A 25406-nucleotide genomic window follows, 5' to 3' on the forward strand; every position below is an offset into this window, starting at 1 on the left:
AGTGCCTATCAGTGTCACCTTATCTGTGCCTATCAGTGCAGCCCATCAGTGCCCATCAGTGCAGCCCATCAGTGCCCATCAGTGCAGCGTCATCAGTGAAGGAGAAAAATTACTCATTTGCAAAATTTTATAACAAACTATAAAACAATGTGTTTTTTTTTTTCAAAAATTTCTGTCTTTTTTGTTTGTTTAGCAAAAAATAAAAACCCAAGTGGTGATTAAATACCACCAAAAGAAAGCTCCATTTGTGTGAAAAAATGATCAAAATTTAATTTGAGTACAGTGTAGCATGACCGTGCAATTGTCATTCAAAGTGTGACAGCGCTGAAAGCTAAAAATTGGTCTGGGCAGGAGGGGGTTTAAGTGTCCAGTAAGCAAGTGGTTAAAAAAAAAAGTTTTCATCAGTTTAGGCCGATATGTATTCTTCTACATATTTTGTTAAAAAAAAATCGCAATAAGCGTATATTGATTGGTTTGCGGAAAAGTTATAGCGTCTATAAAATAGGGGATAGAATATTATTATTTTTATTTTACTAGTAATGGCAGTGATCTGCGATTTTTATCGAGACTGCAACATTGTGATGAACACATTGGACACATTAGACACATCGGACACTTTTGACACTTTTTTTGGGACCAGTGACATTTATACAGCGATCAGAGCTAAAAATAGCCACTGATGACTGTATAAATGTCACTGGCAGGGAAGGGGTTAATACTAGGGGGCGATCAAGGGGTTAAATGTGTTCCCTATGTGTGTTCTAACTGTAAGGGGGAATGTGGCTGACTAGAGGAGGAGAGAGATTGTTGTTCCTAATTAATAGGAACACACAATCTCTCTCCTCTCCCCTGATAGAACCAGGATTTGAGTGTTTACAGATCTAGTTCTCGCTCTGTCACAAGCGATTGCGGGTGCCCGGTGGTCATCGGGCCCGCCGGGCATGCGCGATGGGTGCCTGCTATAGAGTCTTAAAGAGCCGACGTACAGCTACGACGGCTCGCGCAGCAGTGCCATTCTGCCGCAGTATAACTGCGACAGCTGGCCGGGTGTCCTCACGAGATTTCATCTTCTGCACTCTCTGTGGGGACGGGATGAGTTCTGAGACTTCCCTCTTGTAACGGTGGTCAAGGAGGGTTTCCAACCAATAGTGATCCTTCTCCTTTATGCTGCGTATTCTTGGGTCCTTTCGCAAGCTTTGAAGCATTAGAGAGCCCATGCACCGCAAATTTGCAGAGGCATGAGAAACAGACTCCTAGGGGGCCCTGGAGGATTATAGTATCTGGAACTGCCTCTTCCCAGCCATGTACTACTCCCAAGGGTTCTGGGGATGGAAAACCATCTCTTACTTTTTGACGTATGTCTTCCTCTGCTTCAATGCCTCCAAAACTGCCAGAGCCTTCTCCTCCTGCTCCCTCTTCTTTTGTGTGTTCTGTGACGTAGGAACAATGGTGTTTTCATAAAGTTGGCCTTGAGAGGAAAGGAAGTACTCCTCTTCCTCCCACTGCTCTGCCTCTAATGCCCTGTCCATAATGCCATGCAGAGTCTGCTCCAGCAGGAATACAACAGGGATTGTCTCACTGTCACGGCTCACCATCCTTGTGGCCTCCTCAAATGGTGACAGTACAGTGCATGCATCCTTTATGAGCAGCCATTGGCGTGGGGAAAAAAAGCTGAGCCTGTCGTTGTGCCATACTCACACAGGTACTCGTTGATGGCCCTCTGCTGCATGTGCAGCATTGCCAAAGTCGAGTTCCATCTGTCGATTTATGGGCAGGTGGAATTCCCGCTGAATTTCAGCCAACCAAGCACTGGCTGTGTATGACCACCTGAAATGGCTACAGACTCTTCTGGCCTGCTTTAACAGATCTTCCAACCCTGGGTACCTATTTAGGAAACACTGCACCATCAAAGTGAGGACATGTGCCAGGCATGGCACATGTGTCAACTTTCCCTAAGAGCAGACAGGAGGTTTGTGCCATTATCTCACACCACCATTCCTGGCTCCAGCTGGCATGGCGTAAACCACCTCTGGGCCTGCCCCTGCAGAGCTGCAAGAATCTCTGCTCCGGTGTGGTTCCTGTCCCCTAGACACACCAGCCTACAGCACTGCATGGCACCTTTTAGCCTGACTCATTGAATAGCCCCTTAGGGGGTACATGTGGTTCATAGGACAAATCAGCAGAGAAGGGCATGGAGGAGGAGGAGTAGGGGGTAGAGCTGACAAAACTCGCATCAACACCACTAGCTGTATGGAGACGTGGGGGCACAACAAGCTGCAGCACTGCGCCCTGTCTTGCATCCCTCTGAGTTGCAAGAAGAGTTAGACAGCATGCTGTGAACTATACTGGTTAAACAGAAGGTAACGCACTAAAATATACGGCGTTAAACTTGCAGTAGCACACTGAAATATACTGCGTTAAAGGGAACCTAACGCACTGAAATATACGGCGTTAAACTTGTAGTAACGCTGTCACGTACCTGGTGGTAGAGTCTGGTGTGCAGAGGGAGGCCTCTCTTACACCTCTGACTCAAGGCCCCTGATAGAGCAGACAGGGGGTGCAGGAGTGCAGAGTCGCACGAGTGCCTGGCAAGGTTGCTGGTAGAGGAACTGGACCGGAGCTGAAGCAGGAACTGGAACGGACCCAGGAACAGCTGTTAGACTGGAAACTGGAGCTCAGGCAGGTGCAGGCAGATGAACTGGAAGTGTAGGTACACAAGTCCAGAGCAGGTGGACACAGGAGCAGGGTCAGGTGCAGGCAGGTTTGGCAACAGGCTGGCAACAAGGTAGCAGAAGGAGCAGACAGGAACGTGGTCTCAGGTACAGGCAGGTTCGGCAACATACTGGCAGCGAGGTAATAACAGAGGGAGCAGGCTGGAACGTAGTCAAACAGGCCAAGGTCAGATGCAGGCAGATAAGCAGGGATAGTCAGGAGCAAGCTGGGTATGATCAATTGGTGCAGGATATAGACAAACAACAATCAGGGGTCTCAGGTAACGCTGTAGACCAGACAGCACCGATCCAAGGAGTTAAATAGTCTGTTTGGTGCCACAAATATTACTAGGCACGCGCGTGTGCGCCTGTGCGCGCCAACGTTAGCATTTTGTGTGGTAGTAGTGCACGAGCGTGTGCACACGTGCATAGGTGCACGCGTGTGCGCAGGTGCGCGCAAAAGTGCCCGCGCACCCCTTCTCAGTGGGACATGCAGAACAGAGGGGAAATCTTTGGTCACCATCTTGATTGCTGGCTTGCCCTTCCTGACATTACCCCCTCCCAATGGGCAGCCTCCAGGTGCCCAATCGGGCCAACTTCAAAGGATGGGATCTCTTAAATGCCTGAACAAGTCTTTCAGCGTGGACATTATCCTCGGGTTCCCATGAGTTTTCTTCTGGGCCATACACCTTCCACTTAACTAGATACTGGATCTGATTTCTTCTTTTCCTACAGTCCAGAATTGCCTCGACTTCAAATTCTTCTGCCCCATCAATTAGTATTGGTTCGGGTGGACCCGCATCCCGACCAGGGAATGGATCAGGGGTCACCGGTTTTAACAAAGCCAAGTGAAAGACAGGATGTATCTTAAAGGAATCTGGCAGTTCTAGCTCGTAGGCCACGTCGTTGATCCGCCTCCTTACTGGTAAGGGTCCCATGAATTTAGGACCTAATTTTTTAGAAGGACATGCTAGTTTTAGGTTTGCTCTGGACAGCCAAACCCGATCGCCAGGTTCCAGTATTAATTCTCCATGTCTCTTTTTATCAAAGACCTGTTTGTTATGTTCTTGAGTTTTAGCCATAGTTGTTTGTAGCAGTTTGTTATTGGTATCAAAGAAATTCACAGTTTCAAGTACAGCAGGTACTGAACATTCCGGAAAGGTACTGGTCAGAAATGATGGATTAAATCTGTAATTAGCGAAGAATGGGGACTGTTTTGTGGCAGAGCGAATGGAGTTGTTATAAGCGAATTCTGCTAAAGGGAGTAATGCGGCCCAGTCATCTTGTGAAAATGAGGAAAAACAATGTAAATATTGCTCAAGAGTCTGGTTGGTTCTCTCTGTTTGCCCGTTCGTTTGGGGATGGTATGCAGAAGAAAATGACAATTCTATTCCCAAGGTTTCGCATTTCGCATAGTGACCTCCAGAACCTTGAGGTAAATTGCATCCCCCGGTCTGAGATGATGTTTGCTGGGACTCCATGGAGTCTAACGATTTCTTTCACAAAAATTTGAGCTGTCTCCAGGGCAGATGGTGTGCCTTTCATGGGCAGGAAGTGGGCCATCTTGGAAAATCGGTTTACCACCACAAAGATGGTGGAGAAACCGTCTGATGGTGGAAGTTCCACGAAAATATTGATTGAAATATTCTTCCAGGGTCTTTCCAGGACTGATAGCGGTTTCAGCAAACCCCATGCTTTGGTTTTACTTTTCTTATTCCGTATGCATGTGGTACAGGACTCTACACAGCCCTTGCAGTCCTTTTTAACTTGAGGCCACCAGAATGTACATTACACAAGTTCAATAGTTTTACTGTTTTTAATGTCCGGCTAACTTGTGGTCATGACACAATCCCAAGACGGAAACACGTAGACTTTCTGGTAAGAATATTTTGTTCTCGTTCCACATCAGACCATCCCTGGCCTGCAGCGTTATTCCCAGAGGTGAGGGGACATTCACCGAAGCCTGTTTACCTTGTGAGAGCAGGTCTCCCTGAAGTAGCAGAAAGTTCTCAGAAGGCAGGATAGTGTCAGGCGGTGCAGATTCTCCGGACTCACAGAACATTCGAGAGAGAGCATCAGGTTTGGTGTTCTTGGATCCTGGTCTGTAAGTAAGATGGAAAGAGAACCTGGAAAAGAAGAGTGCCCATCTAGCCTGGCATGGTTTGAGTCTCTTGGCAGTCCTCAGGTATTCCAGGTTCTTGTGGTCCGTATAGATTAGAATCGGGTGCGTTGCTCCTTCTAAGAGGTATCTCCACTCCTCCAATGCATTTTTAATGGCCAGGAGTTCTCGATCCCCAACGTCATAATTCCTTTCAGAGTTTGACAGTTTGCGGGAGAAGAAGGCAACTGGGTGTAACAAGGCCTTGGGTCCCTGTCTTTGGGAAAGTACTGCTCCGACTGCCATTTCTAATGCGTCCACTTCTAACACATTGGGTAATGCTGGGTCAGGGTGCTTCAGAACTGGTGCGGAAATGAACAGTTTTTTAAGAGTTTTAAAAGCATTTTGAGCTTGTTTGGTCAGTTGCATGATAGGAGATATGATGGCTGAAAACCCTCTGATAAATTTACGGTAAAAGTTTGAGAATCCGACAAAATGCCTTTTTTGTCCACTGGGGCTGGCCAATCTAGAATGGCAGTAACCTTTTGTGGGACCATCTTGACACCTTCGGTGGAGAGAATTAGTCCCAAAAATTGGATGCTTTGTCGCTTGAACTCGCACTTCTCTGGTTTAGAGTACAGCCCGTGTTGTTGTAGTCTGCTCAGTACGTTCTTAACATGCCTGCGGTGCTCATCAAGGGAAGAGGAGAAAATTAAGATGTCATCCAGATACACTACAACAAACAAGTCCAGATAATCACGAAAAATGTCATTAATGAAGTGCTGGAATGTAGCTGGGGCATTGCATAGGCCAAATGGCATCACTAGATATTCAAAATGCCCGAATCAGGAGCGAAAAGCCGTCTTCCACTCGTCTCCCTCCCAGATCCGTACTAAATTGTAAGCCCCTCGGAGATCCAGCTTTGTAAATATGGTTGCTGCTCCCAGCCTCTGGAACAATTCGTGTACCAAGGCAGAGGATAACGGTTTTTGACTGTAACTTTATTGAGTTCTCGATAATCTATACATGGAGGAAGGGAATGATCTTTCTTCTCTACTAAGAAAATACCCACTCCTGCCGGAGAAGTGGAAGGGCGAATGAAGCCTCTCTTTAGATTAGATTTAGATTCTGTTTACATACAGTGACAAGAGCAATATAGTGTAACCATGGTAACACTGTACTACTCTAGGGAAGTGATCAGGATTTCCTTTTTTTTACACACTATGATTGCTTATAACTGTGCATTTTACAGTTATAGGCAACCATTTTTACTGAATGAAAGTGTTTACTATTATCATTGCTCACAGCTAATCACATAGTACAGATGGGCTCTGATTGGCCATGTCTGTACCATGTGATGACTGTGACCAATCATAGAGCTCATCATGTCATTGTGTACAACTGTCATATGATCTGCTGTGATTGGCCACAGCAGTCACATGGTACTGGCAGCAGACCGGTACAGTGATCAGTCATCGGCCATGTCCGGTGGATATGGTGGGTGACAGAATGCGCCAGAGCGTGACTTAACCACTTGCCGATCGCCGCACGACTATGTACGTCGGCAGAATGGCACGGGCAGGCAAAAGGACTTACAGGTACGTCCTTGCCTTCCCACGGTGCCTGCGGCGGTCAGATTCTCGTCAGGAGCGATGAGAGGTGAGGGGGAGGCCACTCATTCGTGGCTCCCCCCTCACAATCGCTCCTGGCGAATGACAGGCTTCCTCGGCTTCTGCATAGTAAACAGAAGCGGAGGAAGTGATGTCATCTCTTTTCGGCTCTGTATTTTCCGTTCCGGCGACGAGGAGAGAAGACATCGCTATGTGTGCACAAACACTACACACACAGTAGAACATGCCAGGCACACATTACACCCCCCTTTACCCCCCGATCACCCCCTAATCACCCCAACCCCCCGTCACACTGACACCAAGCATTTTTTTTTTCTGATTACTGCATTGGTGTCAGTTTGTGACAGTGTGGTAGGGCAGTTAGTGTTAGCCCCCTTTAGGTCTAGGGTACCCCCCTAACCCCCCCTAAAAAAGTTTTAACCCCTTGATCACCCCCGTCGCCAGTGTCACTAAGCGATCATTTTTCTGATCGCTGTATTAGTGTCATTGGTGATGCTGGTTAGGGAGGTAAATATTTAGGTTCGCCGTCAGTGTTTTATAGCATCAGGGACCCCCATATACTACCTAATAAAGGTTTTAACCCCTTGATTGCCCCCTAGTTAATCCTTTCACCAGTGATCACCGTATAACTGTTACGGTGACGCTGGTTAGTTTGTTTATTTTTTATAGTGTCAGGGCACCCGCCGTTTATTACCGAATAAAGATTTAGCCCCCTGATCGCCCGGCGGTGATATAACTTAGGTTTTAGGGTCAGATAAGGTCTGCGTCGCCCCAGGCAGCGTCAGGTTAGTGCCAGTACTGCTAACACCCACGCACGCAGCATACGCCTCCCTTAGTGGTATAGTATCTGAACGGTTCAATATCTGATCCGATCAGATCTATACTAGCGTCCCCAGCAGTTTAGGGTTCCCAAAAACGCAGTGTTAGCGGGATCAGCCCAGATACCTGCTAGCACCTGTGTTTTGACCCTCCGCCCGGCCCAGCCCAGCCCACCCACGTGCAGTATCGATCGATCGATCACTGTCACTTACAAAACACTAAACGCATAACTGCAGCGTTCGTAGAGTCAGGCCTGATCCCTGCGATCGCTAACAGTTTTTTGGTAGCGTTTTGGTGAACTGGCAAGCACCAGCGGCCTAGTACACCTCGGTCGTAGTCAAACCAGCACTGCAGTAATACTTGGTGACGTGGCGAGTCCCATAAGTGCAGTTCAAGCTGGTGAGGTGGCAAGCATAAGTAGTGTCCCGCTGCCACCAAGAAGAAGACAAACACAGGCCAGTTGTGCCCATAATGCCCTTCCTGCTGCATTCGCCAATCCTAATTGGGAACCCACAACTTCTGCAGCGCCTGTACTTCCCCCATTCACATCCCCAACCAAATGCAGTCGGCTGCAAGAGAGGCATTTTCTTTATGTCCTCCCGAGTACCCCTACCCAATGAACCCCCCCAAAAAAGATGTTGTGTCTGCAGCAAGAGAGGATATAAATGTGACACCCGCTATTATTGTCCCTGCTGTCCTGAAAATACTGGTCTTTGCATTGGTGAATGTTTTGAATATAAAGCTGTGACTCCAGTGGAGGTGATATATGCCGAAGCATGGGGGCAGCAGGGGCGGAGGAGCGATTTGCTCCTACCTTTTGCGGGAGGATGCCCCCATGCTTCGGCATATATAAACGGTGCATGTATGCCCATCATTAGAAGTGGGTGGATGAAGGGAGGTATTCTAATGGTGGGCATACCCACCGATCAATCTCTTTTTTTCGTTCAGCCCACAGGCTGCATGAAAAAAAAAAGATTACAATATATGCCCAACAAGGACCAGCAACGTACTGGTATGTTGCTGGACTTTGAGTGGTTATACCAGAATGATACCTGCAGGTTTAGGTATCATCTTGGTATCATTCTTTTCAGCCAGCGGTCGGCTTTCATGTAAAAGCAATCCTAGTGGCTAATTAACCTCTAGACTGCTTTTACAAGCAGTGGGAGGGAATGCCCCCCCCACCGTCTTCCATGTTTTTCTCTGGCTCTCCTGTCCCAACAGGGAACCTGAGAATGCAGCCGGTGATTCAGCCAGCTGACCATAGAGCTGATCAGAGACTAGAGTGGCTCCAAACATCTCTATGGCCTAAGAAACCGGAAGCTACGAGCATTTCATGACTTAGATTTCGCCGGATGTAAACAGCGCCATTGGGAAATTGGGAAAGCATTTTATCACACCGATCTTGGTGTGGTCAGATGCTTTGAGGGCAGAGGAGAGATCTAGGGTCTAATAGACCCCATTTTTTCAAACAAGAGTACCTGTCACTACCTATTGCTATCATAGGGGATATTTACATTCCCTGAGATAACAATAAAAATGATTAAAAAAAAAAATGAAAGGAACAGTTTAAAAATAAGATAAAAAAGCAAAAAAATAATAAAGAAAAAAAAAAAAAAGCACCCCTGTCCCCCCCTGCTCTCGCGCAAAAGCGAATGCAAGCGTCGGTCTGGCGTCAAATGTAAACAGCAATTGCACTATGCATGTGAGGTATCACCGCGAAGGTCAGATCGAGGGCAGTAATTTTAGCAGTAGACCTCCTCTGTAAATCTAAAGTGGTAACCTGTAAAAGCTTTTAAAGGCTTTTAAAAATGTATTTAGTTTGTGCGCAATTTTAAAGCATGTCATGTTTGGTGTCCATGTACTCGGCCTAAGATCATCTTTTTTATTTCATCAAACATTTGGGCAATATAGTGTGTTTTAGTGCATTAAAATTTAAAAAAGTGTGTTTTTTCCCCCAAAAATGCGTTTGAAAAATCGCTGCGCAAATACTGTGTGAAAAAAAAAATGAAACACCCACCATTTTATTCTGTAGGGCATTTGCTTTAAAAAAATATATAATGTTTGGGGGTTCACAGTAATTTTCTTGCAAAAAAAAAAAAATTTTCATGTAAACAAAAAGTGTCAGAAAGGGCTTTGTCTTCAAGTGGTTAGAAGAGTGGGTGATGTGTGACATAAGCTTCTAAATGTTGTGAATAAAATGCCAGGACAGTTCAAAATCCCCCAAATGACCCCATTTTGGAAAGTAGACACCCCAAGCTATTTGCTGAGAGGCTTGTCGAGTCCATGGAATATTTTATATTATGACAAAAATTGCGGGAAAGAGACAAATTTTTTTTTTTTTTGCACAAAGTTGTCACTAAATGATATATTGCTCAAGCATGCCATGGGAATATGTGACATTACACCCCAAAATACATTCTGTTGCTTCTCCTGAGTATGGGGATACCACGTGAGACTTTTTGGGAGCCTAGCCGCGTACGGGACCCCGAAAACCAAGCACCGACCTTCAGGCTTTCTAAGGGCGTAAATTTTTGATTTAATTCTTCACTGCCTATCACAGTTTCGGAGGCCATGGAATGCACAGGTGGCACAAACCCCCCCCCAAATGACCCTATTTTGGAAAGTAGACACCCCAAGCTATTTGCTGAGAGGTATAGTGAGTATTTTTCAGACCTCACTTTTTGTCACAAAGTTTTGAAAATTGAAAAAAAAAAAAAATGTTTTTTTCTTGTCTTTCTTCATTTTCAAAAACAAATGAGAGCTGAAAATCCAATCCCTCTTCAGGGATCTAATATGGAAAAAAGGGCAGGCCAGGATTGGCCTACAGAAACTGCAGCGCCCCGACACGGAGGGGGGACTGGGGGTTCCCCAACCGTTTATCTATTTCTTGGCAGCTCAGTTGCAACAATTGGGTGGTTGTGCCACTGAGGGAGGGGGAAGCAACAATGTTAAAATTATCCTACAGGGGAACTCACACAGCTCACTAGCAGGCGCACTGGAGGCAGACTCATTGCAAGGAGAAATCCCGACATTCAAAACGATAACTAGGGCTTGGCAGACAGCTAGGAAAATAATGGGGTATAAAGGAATCTCAGAATATTCGCCAATGTGGAACAACAAACAATTGCACGAATTACTAACAGTTAATAGGAATAAAACGTGGGAAAGATGTGGGATAAGCCGGCTGATACAACTATATGAAGGGGATACTCTGAAATCTTTTGAGGATCTGAGACATGAGTACGGGATACCAAACCAGGCATTCTATAGCTACCTACAGATTAGGCATGCCTTGAATAAACAGTTCAGCGGACAACCCCCAACATGGTGCAGGACTCCACTACTACAAACTATAATTAAGTCAGAGACCACCAAGGGCTTAATTACAGAGATATATACCCAACTAATAAAGAGAAGAAATATGAAGGTTGGCTTATCAGGGGGAAGGGACAGGTGGGCGGCCGATGTGGGGGAGATAACGGACGAACAGTGGAAGAGGATTCTCGAATTTGGATCGGAGGTGTCGGTTTCTCCCTCGCAAAAAGCCTCCCACCTGTTGTTGCTGCACAGATCCTACTATACACCAAAAAAGCTGTTTATGTTTGGTCGTAGAACTAATGATGAGTGCCCTAGATGCAGAGGAACAGGCGGCCTAATCCATATGGTCTGGAGGTGCCCAAAACTTGTTAGGTACTGGACGGAGATTCTAAAGAAAATAAATACTACGTTTAGAGTTAATTTAGAGCTTGATCCTAAGACTTGTGTGCTGGGCCACGTTAACAACAGGATGAGGGATAGAAACACAGCCGTAGCTATAGCAAGATGCTTGTTTCAAGCCAGAAAATTAATAGCACAAACCTGGCAATCAAGAACACCCCCAACCCCGGAAGCCTGGGTTGGAACTGTCAACTCTACAATATGGAGCGAAAGGACATTCTACATAAGGCTAGGTAATTATAATATGTTTGTGAAGCTATGGAACCCGTGGATCCAAGCAATGCCATGCTCCTTATCAGTGCTATCTTAGCGCCGAGAACAATTGTCTTTCTACTAAGGCAGAGAAGTTGTATTAGACATAGCATAGAATCCCGAAGCCAAAAGAAAACAATGAACAATAGCCCGATAAAAAGTGTGCCTCGGAATAATCAGGGTGGGTTATTGGGGGGCGGGGGGAGGGAGGTTTACTAGGGCGAAATAATGCACAGCCACGTACAGTAACAACAAGAGATAGTGCGGCCGGCTGGCCGGTACGTACAAAACAGATGTTATTAATTTCTCTTCTTTTTTTTCTTTTTTTTTTTTTTTTTCTCTTGTGTTACACCTCTGTACTATTGTAATCACTCACATATGGAATGCACAAAGTAAAGGAAAAGTTTGAAAGGCCACAATGATGTGACTCAGCAAGAGACATATATGACTATCAATCTGAAAACTGTCTCGGTATTAAGGTAACTGAAGTGGCAAAGGAAGAGGAAAAAAAAAAAAAAATGAGAGTTGAAAAATACTCACCATGCCTCTCAGCAAATAGCTTGGGATGTCTACTTTCCAAAATGGGGTCATTTGGGGGGGTCGGGTTGTGCCATCTGGGCATTCCATGGCCTCCGAAACTGTGATAGGCAGTGAAGAGTGAAATCAAAAATTTACGCCCTTAGAAATGCTGAAGGCGGTGATTGGTTTTCGGAGCCCCGTACGCGGCTAGGCTCCCAAAAAGTCCCACACATGTGGTATCCCCGTACTCAGGAAAAGCAGATGAATGTATTTTGGGGTGCGATTCCACATATGCCCATGGCCTGTGTGAGCAATATATCATTTAGTGACAACTTTGTGCCAAAAAAAAAAAACAAAATTTGTCACTTTCCCGCAACTTGTGTCAAAATATAAAATATTCCATGGACTCAACATGCCTCTCAGCAAATAGCTTGGGGTGTCTACTTTCCAAAATGTGGTCATTTGGGGGGGTTTGTGCCATCTGGGCATTTTATGGCCTTCAATACTGTGATAGGTAGTGAGGAGTGAAATCAAAAATTTACGCCCTTAGAAATCCTGAAGGCGGTGATTGGTTTTCGGGGCCCCGTCCACGGCTAGGCTCCCAAAAAGTCCCACACATGTGGTATCCCTGTACTCAGGAAAAGCAGCTGAATGTATTTTGGGGTGCAATTCCACATATGCCCATAGCCTGTGTGAGCAATATATCATTTAGTGACAACTTTTTGTAAATATTTTTTTTTTTTTTGTCATTATTCAATCACTTGGGACAAAAAAAAATAATATTCAATGGGCTCAACGTGCCTCTCAGCAATTTCCTTGGGGTGTCTACTTTCCAAAATGGGGTCATTTGGGGGGGGTTTGTACTACCCTGCCATTTTAGCACCTCAAGAAATGACATAGGCAGTCATAAATTAAAGGCTGTGTAAATTCCAGAAAATGTACCCTAGTTTGTAGGTGCTATAACTTTTATGCAAACCAATAAATATACACTTATTGACATTTTTTTTACCAAAGACATGTGGCCGAATACATTTTGGCCTAAATGTATGACTAAAATTGAGTTTATTGGATTTTTTTTATAACAAAAAGTAGAAAATATCATTTTTTTTTCAAAATTTTCTGTCTTTTTCCGTTTATAGCACAAAAAATAAAAACGGCAGAGGTGATCAAATACCATCAAAAGAAAGCCCTATTTGTGGGAAGAAAAGGACGCAAATTTTGTTTGGGTACAGCATTGCATGACCGCGCAATTAGCAGTTAAAGTGACGCAGTGCCAAATTGTAAAAAGTGCTCTGGTCAGGAAGGGGGTAAATCCTTCCGGGGCTGAAGTGGTTAAGGGGTGGCGCGTGAGGTGCGATCCCGGGAGCACGTCATATGACGTCCTTCCAGAACAGTGCTTCCACCCAGCTGTCATTTGACAATAGGTTGGGTGGTAAGAGGATAAATAAAGCTGATTTTATCAACAAAGTACAGATATTATTTTAAAGTATAATTAAAGGCAAAACTTTTTTTTTTTTTTTAGTTTTGGATAGAGTGGAGTTTATTTTTTTTATTGCTATCTGTGCCCCCCTTTACAGAGGTTCATCCTCTCTATTTGTCCTGTTTACCATTTTCCTTGCAAGTGAAAGTTAAAAAAAACCCCACATTTTGGGTTGTACCCTGAAAAGTAATTGAGGGGATATCTTCCAATGGGGACACTAGTTCTGGTGGCCTGGGGGTCCCCAAGGGATTCCCTTAAATTTGCAGGGATTTCCTCTCACTTCCTGATTGACTATGGGACAGAAAGTGCAGAGAAATGTTCGAAATGGGACACAGATGGCGAAAAAAAATCTGACAGGGGTTATAACCCTCCCTTGCTCTTTTCAAAATGAAACAAAAAGTTTTGCCTATACTTCTACTTTACCTGAAAACTCAAACAGGGTTTTTTTTTCCAAGGGCTATTTCTGTTGTATTTTGAAAATGCTAACTCCAGGTATCATAATATTCCATCTATACATTAGAACCAATCAAATCCACCAGAGACACCACTAGCAGAACTAATTTATTCACTTCTAGGTAGGTAAGTCAATGATTGGTTCTAACAACCTATTGTAGTATAGTGATTAAACAAAACATTTGTTTTAGTTTTAGTGGTGCAGGGGTGAGTTAGAACCTCTGTTGCTGTCCTTGTCAATACTGGAGAGATTCAACCTATTTGTCTAATGTCCCTAAGACGGAAAGTGAAAAGTTTATGTTCATCACCATAACAAAGGTAAAGGGAAATCGACCAATGGGGATATCTGTTTCATTGACAACTGTCTATAAAAGGAGTTCTTCTCACCTCCTGTTCTATCTCTGGGACAGGAAGTAAAGGAGAAATATGTTTTCCTCTTGAAAGGAAATTGAAATAATTCCATATCAATTTTTCCCGTCTCCAGGACAATAGGGATTTTTAATGCTGTGTACACATGACTGGATTTTTCGACCGGACTGGTCCGACGGAACGAATCTGTCGGACAATCCGACCGTGTGTGGGCTTCATCGGACCTTTTTCTGTCGAAAATCAGACAGACTTTAGATTTGGAACATGTTTCAAATCTTTCCAACGGACTCGAGTCCGGTCGAAAAATCCATTGCTAATCCGACGGACAAAAAAGGACGCAAGGGTAGCTATTGGCTACTGGCTATGAACTTCCTTATTCCAGTTCCTTCGTACGCCATCACATTCAAACCAACAAACTTTCAAACGGACTTTAGTCCGTTCGTGTGTGGGCAAGTCCGGTTGTCCGAAAGTCCGTCGTAACTTTGTCAAAAGTCCGTCGGAAAGACTGTCGGACCTTTAATGCTGAAAAGTCCGCTCGTGTGTACGCGGCATAAGTATTTATTTTTTAAGTTTGATTAACATATGTCCTTTTCTATGCCTTTTCTGGTTTTAGTATTTAATGATTCAATATTTATTTTGTCTTACAGTCTATGTGGATTGAAAGAACAACGTTTGTAACAGCTTACAAGCTACCTGGCATATTACGCTGGTTTGAGGTTATATCGATATCACATGTATGTACCCTGTTCATATAGTTAAGTTTCATTTTCCCTAGAAATTTATTCAGGCAATAATTGGTTATCTGAGAGACTTGGTACTGTTTTTTTAAGGATTTGTAATAAAAATGTAATCAACCAGATCTCTGGCATATAAAATAATAGCTTCTGCTACATCCATTTTAAATTGCTACAGTAATCTGGTCTATAGCTATCTCTGCAGAGATTGGGAAAACTCTAAAAATACAATTTTGAAAGAAAAACATTAACATTTAACATGTAAGTAAAAAAGCATTTTTTTTTGTAATGAAGACATGTACTGTTTAAAGGGTCCCATCCCTCCAACACAAGCCTAGCAGGTTCCAGTGTCTCTAATTGTAGCCATCGCATATATACAGTAAATTAGAATTTACTAATCTTTTTCTGAGTCTGTTGTATTGTGATCAAAGGATTCCTGGCTCCTTGAAATTGCATGCTGACTCAAGATGGTGCTGCCTGGCAACTGATTTCTACAAAAAATGTACATTTCAGGAAACAAAAGCTCAGTTCTTTGATCAAATAGTTGTTTCTCTGTGATGCTAGATTATACATAATATTTCAGTTCCAAAATGTCCTGGGTGTTAGGTCATAGTCTCTATATAAGCAAAATAGGTACAATTGTTAATGCTTATATTTATTGTACGTTATAGAGCTCATTTTTTAAAGCAATAAACAGTTTTACCATTGGTTATAAGTTCTTTAAATTAAGAACATTCGGCATCAATTTTATATTGCTGATTTGCCAGGCCAGATTTCATCTGCTTTCATGTTGCAGGTAGATTCTGCTAAAATTTCATCCTGGTTTACTTGAGGAAGGGAACAACCTCGCCCAATATGAAGCTGATGCATTTTTAAGATAGCTCTTTTAATTCTACCTTAAAGAAAGGTGCAAACATTTTTCTGCAGAAGATTAGTCCTTTAAGAAATTAAACCTTGCTGCCAAGATGAATCTTGGTGCACTTTTACTTATGCCGCAGTTTACATAAGGTGAAACAGCAGATCCTCCACTTTTACCTGACAAAGTAGTTTTTTTTTTTTTAAAGCTTTTTTTTAAGCTTTTCTCCTTTATTTTTACCTGCTGATCAGGCCAGTAAGTCTTTTTATATGTCAACTTCCTGTAACAGACCAAGTATTTCAGCATATATTCCAATGTGTTGAGACACACTATTTAACGCTGACAGGGGTGCTCAGAATAGTCAGCTTTTATGCATTTATGTAATACCTTTATCCCAAAAGGAAATTAAAAAACTGTTGCTGCACTAAAATGTATTTTCTGGAGTTCAGCTTTCATTTATTATTAAAGCCAATCTAAATTTGTTAGTCTACATTACCCTCTCCACAGACTAACAATGTAACACTACCCTCTCCTCAGACTGACAATGCTGCTGTCCAGAGGTGTCTACATTGTGATGTGTTATGGATTATTGGGCAAAAATAGCATCTTTAAAGAGAGCATTCTGTGGCAGTATTAACTTTACTATAAACAGAGTCAATCTCTAATAAAGACTGTGTATTACATATACAACATTTAGTTGGAATGATAATTAATGCATCCTTTTTTGACAGGCAACCATTAGCCCTCTGGAAAATGCCATTGAAACAATGTCCGCAACCAATGAAAAGATTTTAATGCTCATCAATCAATACCAGCGGGATGAAAATCTCCCTATTAATCCTCTATCCATGTGTCTGAATGGTATAGTGGATCCTGCAGTTATGGGTGGTTTTGCAAACTATGAAAAGGTAAGAAAATATTTCTATTTTTACAATGTTACAAACCTAAAAACTCTTTCAAGTAACATTTTAAATTAAAAGCCACCTATTTAAATAATTAATACAAAAATCACCTGTCATGTGTCAGGCATCTTTTGGCCTATTGGGGTGTTTTTGTGGAAAAATGATTTAAATAATAAAGCAGATGAGTGAAAAAGAAGAAAATAATCTCATGACAAGGAACCCACTCAACAACCATTTCCACAAAACTGTATTCAACAATGTCTGAGTTCTGAACAAAGTCCCACCTCTACAGAATATGCTGAATATTGGACACTGCCTAATAGAGTTGGATTAAAAACAAGAAAGAAACACCACCTAGGAATTAACCCAGTTAAATTCAGTGACTGTATATACTACCCCCCCCCCCCCCCCCCTTACACTCTGCCTGATTGTTTTACCCTGTACATGTTGCCGCCTTACCTGTACACACTACCCTCCTCTCTGCACACAATGCCTTCCTCCCTATACACACTGCCCCTTCTTCTTTACCCTTCTCCCCGGACACATTGTCCCCTTCTGAGACACTTAGTAGCTAGGGCATTATTGTTTAACCTGGAAACAGTTAAACCTGATGCTATCACAGTCACCTTTTGGAGAGTTGCAGAGTGCCACCTCTGCTTGGTTGTGCCCTGGGACTCCTTCCATTCTGGAGGAGACTGAGCGAGCTGCAACTGGATGACCTGGTACTAGCTGATGTTCCTGTAGAGCTCCTGTGGCAATCTTGCTGGTGCTTGCCTGCCCCCATTCACTCTCAACATTTACGTGTTGGCTAAGGCCGCATCTCCATCATCACAGAAACCTCAATATTGCTGGCGAAGAGCGGAACAGTGGATTGGAGGAGCCAATCTCCCTCAGCATTGTGAGATGCATTTGTGGAGTCAAATGCCGGAATGAGTGTTCTACATTGGACTTCAAGACATGGCCTGGATCTATGGAACTCCAGGATGTTGTTGAAATCTTGGGACAGCCCCATGGAATATGGGACAGCTGAGAGATACGCTTTAATTCAACACTTCTAGATTTTTTCTTTAAAAGGGTATTCACTAGTTAGGACTAAAGGGAATTCACTAAGGATCAGTAAGAACAGTGTCAAGAAATATGTTGTTGGGGTCTCTTTTACATACAGTTTCAAGCCAACAAATACCGTATTTATCGGCGTATAACACGTACTTTTTTCCCCTGAAAATCGGGGGGGGAAACAAGGGGTGCATGTTAAACGCCGACAGCGTACCTTGGAGGGGGACGAGTGTCGCCAGAATTCACCGAGCTGTCATCTCCTCTCCACTCGGCGCTCACTCACACACACACACACACACACAGTCCTGCCTCCACCACCGGCATTGGACCAGTGTTCTGCATATCACAGGAGCTGGTCCAATGCCGATGGCAGAGTGTGTGTGAGCCTAGTGGAGAGGAGATGACAGCTCGGTGATTTCTTGATGTTCAGGCTGCTTTTATGAGAGATGGTGAGGCTGCAAATTAGTTTAAAAAAACAGCATTAATCAGGGTGCATTGATGGGCTGCAGATGGACATTGATCAGGCTGCATTGAGGACATTAATCAGGCTGCAGATGGGCATTAATCAGGCTGCAGATGGACATTGATGGGCAGTGACCCTTAATTTGCTTCAAAGTTGTATTTAAAAAATATGTTTTTTCCTGAACTTCCCTCTTAAAATTAGGGTGCGTGTTATACGTCTGTACATGTTATATACCGATAAATATAGTATATATTATAAATATGATTGATTAAACACTTGAGGTCTCCTACCTATGGACCTGAGTAATTTATACATTTCTGCTATGGGCCTGTTTATTTAGCAATAGATTGGTTATTGCTTAGGATAACAAATGAATACATATATTCTTTTGGTGATATTGTCTTTCCAAAAAAGTAGCAAAACTAAAAAAAAAAATATATATATTTTTTCTATTCTCTCTTTTTTCTTTGATCGGGTTATGTTTTTTTTTTTTTTTAAAGAATAACATTGTATTAATTTTCAAAGACAAGTAGGAATTACAGAAACAGCTATTTGGCCTATGGGAAATTCAGTCTCTGCATAATGCATAGTTAAACAATGTCATGTTGTAACACCTGGATAAGCATGATACACAAGAGAACAACATAATAAAGAAATCAACTTCTCTGGTGTCTTCATCTTGCACAACCTCAATGGGGGGTAAAGAAAACCAGCAGGCGGCAGACAACATGATGATGTTGTCCAGACAGACAGGTAGGCTGCATTGGGGCAAAGTAAAAAAAGTACAGAAATAAACAGTTCAGAAAGTGAAAGGGTAAACAAGCAGAGATAGGTAGAAGCAGTGAGAGAATAAAGAAAGAAGAAGAGAATAGCACCAGGCAGTGGCAGAACTTTCAGGGGCACTTGTGGGGGACCCCAAGACCCGGCATCTCCCCTTCACCTCTGGCTGTCGATTTTAGTATGCAGTGGGGAGAGGTGGGAGGCGGCGACTGGCAGCTGTATGGTGCCCTCGAGCCGCGGGATCTCCCTGGGGCTTGTAGTTCTCTCTCCGAATGTATATAGTGGAGAGGGGAGGGGCCTCTGACCCGGGCATGTATCGGCTTCACTCTTCAGTGTGTCGCTCTGCTTCTACACTCTTGCCGATACATGCCCTGGTCAGAGGCCCCTCCCCTGTCCACTGTATACATTCAGAGAGGGAACTACAAGCCCCAAGGAGATCCCGTGGCCTGTGGACACAATAGAGCTGCCGATCGCCGCCTTACACCTCCACCCAGGTGGGGGGTACAGAGATGTGCTGGGGTTGGAGGTGTACAGACAGCAGAGACCAGCCAGGTACAGGGGAATCTCTGGAAGGGAAGGTGGGGGGCAGCTGTCTGGGGACCCCGATGTAAGGGGGCTCTCTGGGGACCCTGAAGTAAGGAAGGGGCTCTCTGGGGGCACTCATGTAAAGGGGGCTCTCTGGGAACACTGATGTAAAGGGGGGCTCTCTGGGGATACTGATGTAAGGGGGGCCCTCTGGGGACTCTGATGTAAGGGGGGGCTCTCTGGGGACACTGATGTAAGGGGGGCTTTCTGGGGACTCTGATGTAAGGGGGGCTCTCTGGGGACTCTGATGTAAGGGGGGCTCTCTGGGGACTCTGATGTAAGGGGGGCTCTCTGGGGACACTGGTGTAAGGGGGGGCTCTCTGGGGACTCTGATGTAAGGGGGGCTCTCTGGGGAATCTGATTTAAGGAAGGGGCTCTCTGGGGACACCGATGTAAGGGCCCTGCCATTCTGTCCCTGTGGGGGGCCAAGACCTGGCATCTGCCCTGCACCTCTGGCTGTCGGTTTTTAGTATGCAGTGGGGGGAGATGGGAGGCAGTGATCTGCAGCTGTATGGTGCCCACGTATACAGTGGAGAGAGGAGGACCTCTGACCCGGGCATGTATCGGCTTCACTCTCCAGTGTGTCGCTCTGCTTCTACACTCTTGCCGATAGATGCCGAGGTTAGAGGCCCCTCCCCTCTCCACTGTATACATTCTGCCGATCGCCGCCTTACACCTCCCCCCAGGTGGGGGGGTACAAAGATGGAGGTGCACAGACAGGAAGGGGGGGTGGGGGGTGGGGGGCAGCTGTCTGGGGACCCTGATGTAAGGGAGGCTCTCTGGGGACCCCGATGTAAGGGGGGCTCTCTGGGGACCCTGAAGTAAGAAAGGGGCTCTCTGGGGACACTGATGTAAAGGGGGCTCCCTGGGGACACTGATGTAAAGGGGACTCTGATGTAATTGAGGGGCTCTCTGGGGACACTGATATAAGGGAGGGGCTCTCTGGGGACCCTGATGTAAGGAAGGGGCTCTCTGGGAACCATAATGTAAAGAAGGGCTCTCTGGGGACACTGATGTAGGGGAGGCTCTCTGGGGACCCTGATGTAAGGGGAGGCTCTCTGGGGACCCTGATATAAGGAAGAGGCCCTCTGGGGACCCTGATATAAGGAGGGGCTCTCTGAGGACCCTGATTTAAGGAGGAGCTTTTTGGGGACATTGATGTAAGGGGGGGGGCTCTCTGGGGACTCTGATGTAAGGAGGGGCTCTCTGGGACCTTGATGTAAGGAGGGGCTCTCTGGGGACACTGATGTAAGGGGGGGGGCTGTCTGGAGACACTGATGTAAGGGGAGCTCACTGGGGACCCTGATGTAAGGAAGGGGCTCTCTGGGGACCCTGATGTGAGGAGGGGCTCTCTGGGGAACCTGATGTAAGCGGGGGCTCTATGGGGACCCTGATGTAATGAGGGGGGCTTTGGGGATCCTAATGTAAGTAGGAAGGCTCTCTGTGGACCCTGATGTAATGAGGGGGGGCTCTGGGGGCCCTGATGTAAGGGGGAATCCGCACTCAGGTATGTACAGATATTTTATATATATATATATATATATATATATATATATATATATATATATATATACATACACACACATGTATATTATATACATGTGTATGCCCGTCCAAGCATATGGCTTTCTTTACTTTGCTGCTATGGGCTCTAGCTAGAGATCTTTTGTAGACCTAGCAACACCCCTGGTGGGGGCCCTTCATGGTTTCTTGCACCGGGGCCCTTAAGATTCTAGTTACGCCTCTGGCACCAGGTGTCCAGAGGGGATGAAGGAGAAAGCTCACAGGATTGCAGGTAAATTCTAATCTCCCCAATCAAGGCATCTGTAAATTATAAAGAGCCCATGTTATTGATACAAATGGTCTAGGTTGACATGTAAGCTGTACACGGATCATGAAAACAGGCAGTCATTTCCTTCATTTGTTGAAGATGGGACAGTTTAGAAACCCATTCTTGAATTGTAGTGATTATGGTGGTAGTTTTCCAGTCCCCTTGCAGGTAATATGAAAATGCAGATAAGGCCGTTTTTGACTGTAGAAATTGAGTCCAGGAGTGTGGAAAGAAGGGCCATCTACAGGGTCATAGAGATGTCTAAGCTTGTCACTGCTTAATGGGTTACAAAAACAGGAGGCCAAAAAGATCCAATCAGTAGACAAGACCATGAAACATGTAACAGTAGTCCCAGTCTCCTTTTCACATTGCCTTTCACATTGCCAGCAAAGGTCAGATGCAGAAGGGAAAACCTTCTGCATATCATAGTTGCACCTTTACCAGAAGGTGAGAATTCTATAACCTCTTTCTTGGGTTGCCGAGGCTATACATAGCTTTTGAGTGAGAGTGAATGTCTTTTGGAAGTCCATTTCATGCAATTGCCTACTCAACTCCTTTTTCTCAAACGTTTATATAAAAGGGAAGGATGGGGCTGAGGTAAATTGTAAAATTTTATAAAGCAAAGTAATGAGGTGAGAAGAGAGCTTTTTATACAGGTATAAGGCCTTGAAGTAGATACGATTTCTGTAAATCTTGTACTTTTGTTTAGTTTATCCAGGAATTCCCATATTTAAAAGCATTTCCAGGGTAAGGAAGTAAGGTCTTTGGTGAGAAAGCAAATTAATTTTACATAGGTGGCTGATAGTGCCTCACTTATAGGCTTGCATAAGAAGTGATGGCCCAATATTTAACCGCAACATCTCAGACCTGCAAAAGAGAAGGGACATGGGTAGGGAAAAGAAAAGTAAAGGCAAGTCTCAGGTGTGCACCCAGGGTACAGAAACAAGAGAGATGAGGAAAGTGTATTTACCAGGGAACTCACAACTTGTCCTTTCCATGGAGAATACAATCCAAAATATGAGCAGGAGCTCAGACTTATAATAAAGTGCAAGGTGTGGAAGACCCAATACTCCCAATTGTTTCTGCATAATTAGAACTGCATAGCATAAGTATGCCAATGTTCTCACCCACACATAACAAGGCTAACTTTAACCTGCCCCACCAATGTACCTCCTGAACAGCTGCCCCACCACTGTACCACCCTGCTCTTCTGTCCCACAACTGTAACCCCCTGCTCAATTGCCCCACCAATGAACCCCCTGCATATCTGCCCCAAATTTTTACCCCCCCCGCTCATCTGTCCCACCACTGTAACCCCCTGCTCATCTGCCCCATCACTGTACCCCTCTGCTTTTTTGTCTTGCCACTGTACCACCCTGCTCATTTGCCCCACCAATGTTCCCCCTTTCTCATCTGCCCCACCACTGTACCTCCCTGCACATCTGCTCCACTGCCTTATCCCCATGCTCTTCTGTCTCACTTCTGAATCACCTTCTCATCTCACCTTCTAACACTGAACCCATCTGATGCCCCACCACTGTAACCCGCTTTCTCATCTGCCCCACCAATGTACCTCCTGCACATCTGTCTCACCTCTGTACTCCCCTGCTCTTCTGCCCTACCTCTGTTCCCCCTGCTCTCCTGCCCCACCACTGTAACCCTGTGATATGCAGAGTTGTGAAAGGAAGCAGAGATGAGACACATCTACCTGTCCTGGCACAACTCATCCTGCTGATCCACCTCTCGCATCCAGCCCACGTTCTTGTATTTGATGTCACATACAAGCATCTGGAAGGGATGCACAATGATGAGCTCAGGTCAGGGGCATTTTCTGAAAGCAGTGGGCCTGTGTACAGGATCATAAGTTGGGCCCCCGCAGCTGAGAAAAAGTGTGGTGCTCCGCGCCACAGCCAAAGTTGGGTGTGATTTTCATTGCGCTGAATATTGGCTGTGGCTTAAAGGGACACCAAGTGCAGGGGTTCAGTAGTAAGTGATGCAAAGGTTCAGGAATAATTTCAACAATGTTCCCAGAAGCTCAACAGTAATTCCACAAACTGTCACCTGATTGTGGTTTTCTTAATCACAGTGAAAGCTCTTCTTTCTGAGATTGGTAGTGGCAACCAAGAGAGTAATCTTCCTCCAGATGGTGGACTGGGCTAGCAGGACTGTGATTGGCTTTAGCAGTGGCCAATGACAGTCCTCCTCCTTTTGGAAACAGGGACCGCCCCCCAGCAGAACTGCACCCAATCTCTTCCCCATCACAAAAGCTGATGATCGCAGTTACAGCAAACTTAGAGAACCAAACAATGTTTCCCATCTTTTACAATGTGTGGGGGCGCAGTGCCCCCCCCCCCCCCAGTGCAGGTGCGGCATGGGGAATTCTTAAATTGGAATGCATTAGTGTCTCACTGACACTTCACTGCACTGCTCTGCTGATGGGGAGGGAGTCGAGTGTCGACAAAAGAGGCTTTGTGTGCCACTTGCGGCACCAGTGCCGGGGGGTTGCCTACCCCTGGTGTAAAACATTGGTGCTTGAAAATAGGGATTTGCCTGTGTATATCATTTCACCTCTTGCTGTCTTAATCTAAAACAACTTGCATATTCAGCTGTTTCAGGTTATTTCTTTGCAATTTGTTTTTATTTTGTGTGATGTAAATAGGGAGAATAACACTGTTTTACTGCAATACTTGTAGTAATTTTCTTCGTTTAATTTTAGGCTTTCTTTACTGAAGAATATACACATCGACATCCTGAAGATTATGAGAAGCTGAGTAAACTGAAAGATCTTATTGCTTGGCAGGTACAGTATGTTTTGTATTAATATTTCCATATCAGTTTTCATAAATGACAGTGAATGTAAATTGCAGACTCTATTTATCTTCTTCATGCTTTCACACGTTATACCTCGCTAAAGACTGTGCAGTCTATAATCCTAAGAAATTATAATCCTGGGGGTGCTGTTATTTCAACTTTTCAGCTGTGCAGCAAAAGGCTTCCCAGCCCACTCCCCTATCATATCGTAATTTAAATTGAATATGGTCCCAAATTATTCAGTAAGATAAATTATTATAAAATAATTAAAAAGGAAATCAGCATTGTAAAAATTAAAAATGAACAGGTCATGAAAGAGAGTAAGACATACCTCAAAAAAGTCTTAACTATATTAATATAAAAAAAATCAGGTCTGAGCATGTAGGCCCCTTAAAAGATAAGATCAAGTTGGCAACTGGGGACAAAAAGAAAGCAGATCTATTAAAAATTACAACACATATGGGGGAACTTGCTCCCCCATATGTGTGATGTGTGATTATGTGTGATCACACTAAATACCAGAAGCCCTCATGCCCTCATGGTCTATAGAACAGTTATCCCCAAGGAGGGTAAGGACCCTATATCATGCTTGAGCTATCAACCGATTTTCTTCCTAAATTTAGATATAAAGATTTGAGCAAAGGTATTAGCTTCCAGGTTGCATCATTTCCTACCATCCCGGATCAGACTGCATTTATCAGGGGTAAGAAAGCTAAGGATAAGTCAATAAGGGCCCTCCACTTTACCCATTGGGTCTTTGCACAAAAAATGTGCATGCCTACTCTACTCCTGTCTACAGATGTTAAAAAGGCATTTGACAAGGTAGACTGGGTCTTTTTAGAAGAGACCTTGATCACCTTAGGCCTGGGGCCGAAAATTTTGGTCTAGATTTTGGCCTTATATGGGAAGTCCTCAGCCAGGGTCAGGGTTAATGGTACCCTCTCTCTCTCCTTTGGGATACAAAATGGCATGCATCAGGTGTGCCCTCTGTTGCCCCTGCTTTTTGCATTATAGAGGCGCTGCTGTGCAAGGTCAGAGAGAATTCAAATATCCATGAGTTTAATGGAGTTGTAAAGGCAGAAGGTTTTTTATCCTAATGCATTCTATGCAATAAGATACAAAGCCTTCTGTGTGTAGCAGCCTCCCCGGCACCCCCTATTACTTACCTGAGCCCCATCTCTGTCCAGCAATGTCCACGAGTCCCACGACCATCCCTGGCTCTCCCTTACTGATTGTCTGAGACACAGCAGTGGCGCCATTAGCCAATCAGAAGAGAGGGGCGGGGCCGAACAGCAGCTTCATGTCTGAATGGACACACAGTGCTGCATCTTGGCTCGGG

At 44.6% G+C, this 25406-nt stretch overlaps 1 protein-coding gene across 2 annotated transcripts in view; it reads left to right on the forward strand.

Annotated features, from left to right (window-relative positions):
* Positions 1 to 25406, forward strand: part of DOCK2 (dedicator of cytokinesis 2) — a 475532-nt gene that overhangs the window by 356614 nt on the left and 93512 nt on the right. For both annotated transcript variants that reach the window (XM_073620719.1, XM_073620720.1), the window contains exons 44-46: positions 14697 to 14783; positions 16371 to 16547; positions 23973 to 24056. In XM_073620719.1, coding sequence (XP_073476820.1) covers positions 14697 to 14783; positions 16371 to 16547; positions 23973 to 24056 — 348 coding nt within the window. The remainder of the gene's footprint in view (positions 1 to 14696; positions 14784 to 16370; positions 16548 to 23972; positions 24057 to 25406) is intronic.

The sequence above is a fragment of the Aquarana catesbeiana genome, linkage group LG03 (assembly GCF_042186555.1).
Source record: "Aquarana catesbeiana isolate 2022-GZ linkage group LG03, ASM4218655v1, whole genome shotgun sequence".
NCBI classification, from domain to species: Eukaryota; Metazoa; Chordata; class Amphibia; order Anura; family Ranidae; genus Aquarana; species Aquarana catesbeiana.